At 37.9% G+C, this 11,397-nt stretch overlaps 1 protein-coding gene across 1 annotated transcript in view; it reads right to left on the minus strand.

Annotated features, from left to right (window-relative positions):
• The window catches only part of LOC124721460 (gem-associated protein 2-like), a 40,635-nt gene extending 29,455 nt beyond the window's left edge, over positions 1-11,180 (minus strand). Inside the window, exon 1 of the mRNA XM_047246445.1 lies at positions 10,213-11,180. Within this exon, the coding sequence (XP_047102401.1) occupies positions 10,213-10,830 (618 nt within the window). The 5' untranslated portion in view covers positions 10,831-11,180. The remainder of the gene's footprint in view (positions 1-10,212) is intronic.
• Between the last annotated feature and the right edge of the window lie 217 nt (positions 11,181-11,397).

Genomic DNA, 11,397 nt, shown 5'->3' on the forward strand with positions numbered 1-11,397 from the left:
TTCACTACCATGCACCACTAAGATTATATCCACTGTAACAGTTTAAGCTCTTCTCATGTGTTCTTATTTCTACAGCCCCATCAATTACAGAATCCAAGTGTGTAGGAGCCTGGGACAAAACTTTTTTTTTTCCTTCCTGTGAAACCACATTTTGTGTTTGTTTCTAAGGCTGTACTCAGGAATGACAGATTTCTCCAGTTCTTGATTTTTAATATGCCTTTTTTGTTCTGCACAGTAGTTGGAAATGGGATGGACTGACCAACATAATTGCTACCACACCCCAGGAATCCTGAGGCTTAGCATCTTTATCTTCTTAGGAAGTCAGAAAATAAGTCTTATACCTCACCTTGTCAGGACTCGGCCTATTTTGCTGGATATAACTCCACAGAAAGGAAGGAATACCATTGGTGGTTCAATATGTGAATGTACAACATTTTCAAGTTTTCTTTCCTAGGAGAACGCTGACCTCATATCACAGGAGCCATAGCGGTTCTTTTGGAATGTGTACTTCAGATGATTAATTTTGGAATCAAAGTGGTCCTCATCAGAAACAGTTTTGCTCTGTGTACCAATGTATTTAAAACTGGACTCTTCTGGACTGTATGAGAAAACGTTTGGTGCTGCGATCTAAATCAGTGTGCATCGACCTGTGGTACATGGAGTGACCAAGATGTCCATATGACCTTTGTTGTACCGAAACTTCTAAAAAGGCAACCTTTCTTTTTTCCTGTCTTGACAGTGAACTGGATGCCTTGCTGCATGCTGTTCACATGCTCAAGACCTTCTATACCGTGTGGCCAGAACATAAATGTGTCATCACCATAACCATAGAATGAAGATGGGTGAAGGGAAATCAAATGTAATTCACACTGTTCAAAATGCTCCATATTAAAGTTGGATACTACTGGAGACACTGGAGAACCTTCTGTCATTTCATAAAACTTACTGCCATACAAGAAGTTGGTGGTCATCATAACATGACAGAACAACTTTATCATTTCAGGTGGAAAATGCTCTGCCTACAGTTTCAGTGCATCCTCCACAGGAACTTTTGTAAATAGTGAGACCACATCCGGTCTGACTGAAATATCATTTGCACCAATACTACTCTGTTTTATTTTTTCAATTAACATGTGAGATTTTCTGATGTGACGTTCACAGAAGCCAATTATTGGAGTCATTAAATTAGTTTCGTATTTGGCAAGCCTGTATGTAGGAGAGCCAATAGTGTAAACAATTGTCTTCCTTGTGAACTTTAGGTAATCCATACAGTCTGGGAAATATAGGGGCACAGGCTCTAAGATTTTTCATGACATCCTCTGATAGCCCAGAATTCTTCAGGAGATTCACCATTTTTCTGCTTTAGGACAGAGTTGGGTTCCATTTCATGGATTTGATCCAAATATTTACGAAAGTGCCTTAGGAGGACACAATGAAACTGTAGAGCTGAGAATTTTCCTCCTGAAATGATAAAGTTGTTCCATCACATTATGATGATACATATTTCTTTACGGCGGAAGGTTTTATGAAATGACAGATGGAACAGCTATTGGTTCTCCACTGTCTCCAACTTTTTATAGAACATTTTGAGGCATGTGGATTAAATTTGGCTCCCCTTCATCCATCTTAATTTTATCGCTATGTTGACATGTTTATGGTCTGGCCACAAAACGGTGTAGAAGTTCTTGAGCACTTCCTTGAATGTATGAACAGCACGCACCCAAACATCCAGTTCAATGTAAAGACAGAAAGAATGAAAAAGGCTGCCATTTTTAGATGTTTTGTTACAATGAAAGGTGGATGGCATTCTCAGCTACTCAGTATACTGCAAGCCGATGCACACTGAGTTGGATCTCAGTGCCCAGAGTTTTCATCATCCAGTCCAGAAGAGAGCAGTTTGAAATACATTGGTATACAGAACAAAAACCGTTACTAATGAGGACCAGTTGGATTCCAAAATTAATTATCCGAAGCATATGTTCTGAAAGAATGGCTATGGTTCACGTGATATAAAGTCAGCAGTCTCCAAGGTAAAATTTAAAGAAAAAGAAAGTGAGAATGTTCAACATTCATGTGATGAGCCACTGATGGTATTCCTTTCTTTTTACAGTGCTATCCAACAAAATATGCAGAGTCCTGGTAAGATGAGGTATTTTCTGATTTCCTAAGAAGGTAAAGGAGATGATACATTCTGTTATGGTCAGTCTTAGTCTCAGGAGCCCTGGAATTCATAATATCCCTTGTGGTGCAAAGGCAGTTACATCTGGTCAGCCCATCTGTATTGTTCCTGACAACTGTGCAGAACATCAATGGCATATTAAAAAGCGAGACTTGGAGAATTCTGCAGTTTCTGAACAAAGCCTTAGAAAAAAACACAAAATATTATTTGAGATAACAAAAGTTTTGTTCCAGGCTACTGCATAATGGGATTCTGTAATTAGAGAGGCAGTAGAAATAAGAATGTATGAGCAGAACTTAAACTGTGACAGCAGATGTAATCTTATAGGTGCATGGAAGCAAGCTCTTGATAGTGAGAAGAGGCAGATATTCGTCACATTGTTTACACTATTACAGGAGATGTGGTGCCAACAGTGCAGAGAGTGACACCATCGGTGACAGCATTATATAATTACCGACCAATCATAAGCTGTCTACAGGCTATATAAGGCCACCACAGCAGCAGTTTAGACAGTCAGTTGCTCCTGACAAAGATAATGGAAGCAATCATCAAAAACTTGAGGTTTTACCATGAATCTATGTGGCAAGAAGTCAAAGAATGTTTTATTCAGCAAATATATTTCATAATCATTTCTTGAATATAGCAGAAAAGTATTGGGACAAATGGTTCCAGAGAAAAATCACAGCAGTATGTTAAAAAAGTAGCTCTCACAAATTTCAGTCATATGAATGTATTACCAACTTCTTCTTCTGAAATTAAGAAAGTTAGATATTCTCTCAAAAATAAAAACTCATCTGGTTTTACTGAGTACAAAAGATTTGTTCCCAAATAATAAGTTCTGTCTTATCTGAACTATGTAATGCATCACTAACTCAAGGCATTTTTCCTTGGAGACTGTGTTGTCAAACCCCTATTTAAGAAAGGTTTCCAAAATTTTTGAGGAAGTGATGTATTCTAGAATATTATCTCGCCTGAGCAACAATAATATCCTCAGTAAATCACAATTTGGATTTCTAAAAGAGTAGCTGCACAGAGAATGCCATTTATATGTTCACTCACCAAAGTTTACAAGCAATAAATAATAAAATAGTGCCAATTAAAATTGACAAACTGAAGTTTTATGAGATTGATGCTATAGCCAACCAACGAATGTCATACCTAACTAAAAGAATGCAGGAAGTTTGGATATGACATTCAGATTGAGCCTTAGAAAACTAAATTGATTTATTTGTCAATGGACAACTGTGATGTTGTATAAGGCATCATCAATACATATCTGGTTATATAAAGATTAACCTATATAAATTATATTACATAGATATTGCATATCACATGTTTTGTTACACAGATTATGTAGGCTACATATAAGGTTGTATTCACTGGCACATTAATAAAAGTTCACCTTGTTTTTCATTTGTGTTATAAACTGCTTTTTCTTTCAGCCATATCTCAAGCAACATTTAAAATTTATTTTCATGTAATTCCCTTATGCTATAAGGTACACTTTCGAAAAATGTTTTGTCAGCATGTAAAAAATTATTTTTGGCTTTACTTAATCGAGTCTAAGGAATGTCCAGTAAGTTCACATTCCTGGTACCAAATAAGTGCACTTCTGAACTTCCTTACTCATGGACATTCAGTTTAGCATGCATAAGTACCCGAGTATGTACCTGTGTTCAACAAAGTATTGTTTACAAGAAGTTAATTTGCTTAAGCCAAATCTGATGACCTTTTTCTACCAGATAAATACCTCTTTTGCTCCAGCAGTTTCCCCGAAGAAGTATCCCATAATGTAAGTCCATATGGAAAAAGACATATAAGCATGAGCTCTTTATTCACACAATCCTTCAGTTTCCTTAAGAGATACCAAACTCTTGGCACTTTACTTCAGAGCTTTTCTGTGTGGGTAATCCAGCATAATTTACTACCAAGGTAGATGCCTAACAACTTTACTAGATGGATTTCTCCATTATTAATATTTCCAAGAGAAAAGAGGATACATTTAGTTTCACTATTATTTGATGTCAGCCTATTTTCCTGGAACCACTGAACTACCTTTTGCGTCTTCAAGTTGTTCAATTTGTTTCCCAGCATTCACATCATTATGTGATGTGATAAAAGTTGTGTCATCAGCATACATAAAAGATTTATACAGTAGTAAGTTCGGCAGGTCATTCACATTGACAATAAATGTGAGAGGTCCCTGCATGGCTCCTTGTGGGACTCCATATTTTACTTTCAGAAGGTCAGATTTATTATTTGAATTTACAACAACCACCTGGTTTCTATTTGCCAAACATGATTTCAGTAATGCTAGTTCTGTTTTAATTATTCCGTGTGTTTCAAGTTTCTTAATTGAAATGCTATGCAAGACAGTGTCAAATGTCTTACTGAGATCTACTAATGTGGGGTAGGTGTGCTGTCTATTTTCAAATCCATGTGATGATGCAACTTCTTAATTGTTGATAGCTCACTTCGAAACCCATATTGGGCTTCATTGAGTAGGTTGTTACAATAATAAAATCATTTAATTGGTCTTTCATTAATGTTTCAATAATTTTCGAAATTATTGGTACTACTGCTATTGGTCTGTAATTTTGGCATGAATTTCTGTCTCTTGTTTTGTATACGGGCAAGACAATTGTCAGTCTCAGGCAGTCTGGAACTTTAAACATCCTATTTATGAGTTGAGACAGTGTAATATATAAAGCATCTATTATTCTTTCTATGGTAAAATTAGAGAAACCATGTATGTCATCACTTCTGGAGCTGCTCAGTGATCTGATAACATCAAGTATGTCTTTAGGATAAGTAGTCCGCCACCCAGATTTTGGCAACTCTACCTTAAGCTCTGCTTCTTGTGAACTGCAGCCATGTTGTCATCTAAATTACTTTTATTTGCCAATGCTAATTTTCCACAACTTATAAAACTATTATTTAGCTCATCTGCATTTAATGGAACTGGTAGATTTTCTGCAGTGAGCCCTCCTTCTGTCTTAATTACTTTCCAAGCAGCTTTACATTCGTTACCGGATTGAGGAATGTGGATGCCATTGGCCTTTTTATTTTCAGAAATTATATCTTTACTGTATACCTTTTTTGAGTTGTCATATGAATGTCTAGACCCATTAATAGTACGGGATTTATCATAGTAACTTTTAAACAGAATCCTTAAATTATTCACATAAGGTGTGTACTGTTTCGCCATAACCACACCCTGCCATCGGATTGCCAAATTGTGTACCGTGATTCGTCACTCCACACAACCTTTTTCCACTGTTCAATCATCCAATGTTTACGCTCATTACACCAAGTGTGGTGTCGTTTGGCATTTACCGGTGTGATGTGTGGCTTATGAGCAGTTGCTCCACCATAAAATCCAAGTTTTCTCACCTCCCGCCTAACTGTCATAGTATTTTCAGTGGATCCTGATGCAGTTTGAAATTCCTGTGTGATGGTCTGTGTAGAGGTCTGCCTATTACACATTACGACCCTCTTCAACTGTCAGCAGTCTGTCAGTCAACAGACGAGGTCGGCCTGTACGCTTTCTTGTTGTGCATGTCCCTTCACGTTTCCACTTCATTATCACATTGGAAACAGTGGACCTTGGGATGTTTAGGTGTGTGGAAATCTCATGTACACATGTATATGACATGATTTAAAAACAAAGATGATGTGACTTACCATACGAAAGCGCTGGCAGGTCGATAGAAACACAAACAGACACATTCATACACACAAAATTCAAGCTTTCGCAACAAACTGTTGCCTCATCAGGAAAGAGGGAAGGAGAGGGAAAGACGAAAGGAAGTGGGTTTTAAGGGAGAGGGTAAGGAGTCATTCCAATCCCGGGAGCAGAAAGACTTACCTTAGGGGGAAAAAAGGACGGGTCTCTCTCTCTCTCTCTCTCCCACACACACACAAAAAATATATGTGTGGATGGATATGTGTGTGTGTGTGTGCGAGTGTATACCCGTCCTTTTTTCCCCCTAAGGTAAGTCTTTCCGCTCCCGGGATTGGAATGACTCCTTACCCTCTCCCTTAAAACCCACTTCCTTTCGTCTTTCCCTCTTTCCTGATGAGGCAACAGTTTGTTGCGAAAGCTTGAAATTTGTGTGTATGTATGTGTCTGTTTGTGTTTCTATCGACCTGCCAGCGCTTTCGTATGGTAAGTCACATCATCTTTGTTTTTAAATATATTTTTCCCGCGTGGAATGTTTCCCTCTATTATATTGTATATGACATGAGTGACACACAATCACCTGACCACGTTTGAAGTCTGTGAGTTCTGCAGAGCGCCCCATTCTGCTCTCTCACGATGTCTAATGACTACTGAGGTAGCTGATGTGGAGTACCTGGCAGTAGGTGGCAGCACAATGCACCTAATATGAAAAACATTTTTTTTGGGGTGCCCGGATACTTTTGATCATATAGTGTATACCAGTGGATTACCTAGATGTTAAACAAAAACATTAGTGGTAGTTTTGGCAGCACAGTAAGCAGATACTACCACGACCTTGCTGTCAGGGAAGTGGACAGCAGCAATTTCAATTTCTCCCTCATATATTAAATGCTTGTGATCTATTATCTTAATTGTATAGGTCACTTTTCATCAGTATCGATACCCCACCTTTTTCTGTATTTGATCTAAAACAGCCAGTTAAAATTTTATAGTGAGCTGCAATATACATAGTATGTTCATGTTCCTTCAGCCAGTGCTCATTTAGGCACAGGACATCACACTGAAATTCTTCTAAAAATAGTTAAAGTGCTGGAGGTTTATTTCCCATTGACTTTATATTTAAATGGAAGAAAGACAGAGATCCACAGTCTTTAGCTGTTAATTGTTGCACAGATTAATAATTATGTGACTGTGTAGTTAATGATGATGACAGTAATTTCACTGATCAAAACTTGGCTGTACATGGCTTGATCATCACTGTAAGTTTTCCTGGGACAGACATTCATGTTCCATACTATGGATGGTGTACATAGATTTTAATTTGTCACTAAAAACTTTTTCAATTACATTGCATAAAGCAAGTTTCCCCATTGCAGTTAAGGTGCTGGCCAAGTTTTGTGTATTGGTCCCTTGTAGAAGGGCTTGTACTGTTTAGCGTCACATTATTGAAATGGTCACAGATTTCTTTTTCCATCAAGTCATGTTAATTCCACTGTTATGGCATTTGTATATGTGAGGCTCTCTAGTGTTCTCTTGAGGGCAGAAGTCACATCAGATGCACGATTTTTAAAGAGATCATTTGATCCTCCTCCTATTACAATAAAATTTTTAGATGACAATTTACATAAGCCCCTCTTTTACCCACAACATTACTCATACAAACTGCAACTTTTGTAAACTCTTCTACTTCAAACTTCAGGGGAGAAACTCCATACGCGATTTCTGCCCAATATTAGGTCCACTATTGTTCTTCGTATATGTAAACGCTCTTCCACATAAACAACCAGAATAAGTTGTTTTTGCAGATGATGCAAGTATTGTAAATCCAAACATACATACAGAAACAGTAGAAATGGTGCACAGTGTTGTTAAAAGTATCATTGATGTTTTTCTGCAAATGGTCTCACCCTCAATTTCAGTTCTGCATATCTAGGGGCAATACAACAATGATAAGTGTAACACATGGTGAGGAAATAATAAATAGGGTGGAAACTTCAAAATTCTGGTGTGTCCATAACGATGAGAATTTAAAATGGAAAAAAACACTTTTTTTCAACTCCTAAAACAACTTAGCTCAGCCACATTTGTGTTTGGAATAATTGCAAATCTTGGAGAGAGACAAACCAGTCAGTTCACATATTTTTATTCAATAATGCCATATCGAATAATGTTCTGGGGTAACTCATCTTAAGAAAGTCTTCATTGCTCAAAAACATGCTGTAAGAATAATATATGGTGCTCACCCACAATCATCTTGTAGACATATGTTCAAGGAGTTGGGCATTCTGACTATTGCTTCATGATACATTTATTCCCTCATGAAGTTTGCTGTAAACAATCCCCTCCAGTTCAAAAGGAACAATGATGTACACAATTAAAATACCAGAAGGGAAAATGACATTTATTTCTCCACATAAAAGTTGTCTTTAACACGAAAAGGGGTGCATAATGCTGCAATTAAAATTTTTTTATAACTTAGGCAGTGATGTAAAATTCCTGACAGACAGCAAGTAAAAGTTTAAAACAAACTGAAAAATTTCTCCTTAACAACTCCCATTATGTAGAAGAATGTCTACTGTTGTAATGTATAAAAGGCGGCAGGTAGAAATTACAAACTCTGAATTTTTTTTTTCAATAAATAAAACAAAACTTTATAAATGCTCAGCATGTAGCCATATTTACAAGTTAATTTGCAACGTGAATGTAAAATGACTCATCCCACATCATTAAAATTTACTGTGCAAAAGATCCATGGAACATGAAACTAATAAACAACTATAAATGACTTTTCTGGTAGTAGCAAATAAGAAGCATGGGCTTCCAATTTTTGATCTAACCAAAAACCACTGCTACCATTATATTTGAGCCTGATTTTATGTACATTATGATTTCTCTTTTGTCCATATTTTACCAACAAAAATAGCTTGCTAATTGTTTGTCTTCAATGTTTACAATACAGATTCCTGTATTTACATGGTGTCCAGACACATGTAATATAATCTAATATATCACCTTCCTTTTGACGTTCTAAATCATTTTAACAGATAGAAAGTTTAACTTTTTTGTCCATTTTACATTATGATGTAAAACAGTGCAGTTACTTTTGAGTATGACAATTTATCTGGACCTCTTTTGCAGCAGTCTGTCTAACTGAGTATTTAAACCTCTCACACCTATAATCAGAGGGATTCTATCACTGGTGACAGTGCCCCAACCTCCTATATTTTTAGCTATCAGTCCAGCCCATTTATCTTTCTCCTTCCTATTTAGTTTACGTCATGACACGTATACACCTATCTCCAAATACCAGCAACTGGCACAGCACCAATCTGAGCTTCATCCAGCCAGCAGCAACTTGGTCAGTTCCTGGTTAACAGCCATATAACACATTTTATTATGAGTCAAGTGACAGAGTAAATACCAATTTGTCATAGTAACAGTAACCCTGAAATTTATAATGAAAATTTGATTTGTTCCCAGAACCCATTTAATAACATGGGCTCTATATAAAATGAAGTGTGGTGAGCATAAAATTAATTGGTATTTCTATCTAATTACCAATGCTGTGATCCAACAAAAATAGTATGTAGTAATGCCCTGACAAACTCATATTAATTTGGAAAATTAAGAGAGCTGCTCACTTCCTTTCACAAGACACTATATTATGCTGGGCACAAAATAATATACATGGTTGCAAGGGGAACTGGCAAACACGATAGTATTCATTTACTGAGTCCCTTAAGATTTAAAATTCAAGCACTCTCTTGTCATGATAAAACTGGATCATCAAATGCATTGCATTGCACATTACATTAACCACAATGTCTCATTACATAAAAACGATCACAACAACAAGTTATTGAAAAATATCTACAATGACTGACTAAACTAATAATGATATTTGCCATTTAAAACGGGGTGTAAAACAGTTCAGTGTTTAAATTTGTTGCCTTAACAAATCATCAGTACTCAACTCCAAATGTCATACGTCTCGGTTGGGATCGCACTTTATACGAATGCACAGAGCGCTTCCTTTCAAAATTTAGTACAGCTAGCTTCGTAACAAATCAACACTAACGACTATGATTGGCACCTGTACACCTTATTACATGCCAATAGAAAAACGTTCCGATTTACAAATATCTTCACTTGCCACGTAGACCCTTGTCTGAATAACATTCTTCCTCTTTATTTACACTGAAGTTCACTTTTAGTTCTGGAAACGTGTGCAAATTACAGTAAATTATTATTCATTTATTACGTCTGCAAGATCCGATTGCTGGAAGTATTTGGCAACTAAACAGATGAAAAGATTTAGTGGTGTTACTGCAGGCTCTTCGGTATGACTTACTTCATAAGCACGAATTCTTGCACATTCTCGCGCTATCGCGCGAAGGCTGCTGCAACTTTCTCGAGTGAGTGGCAACTCTATGCATGCCATTAAAGCATACACCCACCTTCCTTGATTCTTGCACAGTTGTTCCGAATTCGATAACCATTCCGCGTTGCACTGCAACAGCCACTCTATCAGAAGTTGCGGCAATGGCAAAACGACACTCAGTAAAGGAGGTATTTTGTATTCCACACAGATAGCGTACCAAGCTTTCTCGTCGCCTATTTCTGGTACACTTTCTTGCGTATTGCTGGTTTGTGGTGGATCTTTGTTCCTGTATTTTGATACTCTCTTTCTCACTGCTGAAAAGTGCGCAACTTGTAGCTGTTGCCATTCCATATCTGGCAAGAATTGTGAAGGGACCTTCTCACACTCAGGCAATACATTGACAACACCTCTGATCTTCCGTTTCTCCTCATCAATAACTGCAGTCACCACGGGGGCACATTGCGAAGCTTCCCAACGAACCTGCTGCAAATAATGCACCCCATCTACTGGGTCTGCAGAAGGATCAAAGTCTTCTGGAATATCGTCAACAACGAAAGCCCTTCTAAGGAAGTTCCAATTATCGCCCATTTCTTAACAAAAATAAAACTAGTTTGGCATCTCTCACAGAACTACACAACACCCAGGAAACGTATCTTCTAAAGTTTTGACACGCACACTATGCAAATCTCTAGGTAGCTGAACTTCGTCGGGAAACGCTAGATTGGCGCCGACGCCGGTATGCCACTTCTCATAATAAACACTCCTGTTCTACACTTCTCCGTGACGTCACTATGGCGTATACATACGCATCTTCAATCGGTGAAGTCTATCGATTTTCATGGTCGTACCGAGTGCTGAGATCAGTGTCTATAAGTTCAATTCTTTTATCTCGGCCGCTCGCGCATGCCCGCCCAGACGCGGGAGATTGCTGCGTTGCCAGTTGCACACGACGCACGCGCCAATAGAAGCAGCGCCATAGTATAGCATAGTTCGCAAGCTTACGTGTAGCGGGGAGCGCGCAGTTCATGAAGTGAAGCCACCACGACAGCATTAACGCTTTCGCTGCTACAAAGACGTGCTCCCTGCATTCCGCGCTGTGGGCGATTTTGTCACTGCACTGCTCGCCTGTGCAGACACATTGTGTTCCGACTGCTT

This window comes from Schistocerca piceifrons, chromosome X (assembly GCF_021461385.2).
Source record: "Schistocerca piceifrons isolate TAMUIC-IGC-003096 chromosome X, iqSchPice1.1, whole genome shotgun sequence".
In the NCBI taxonomy this organism is placed as follows: domain Eukaryota; kingdom Metazoa; phylum Arthropoda; class Insecta; order Orthoptera; family Acrididae; genus Schistocerca; species Schistocerca piceifrons.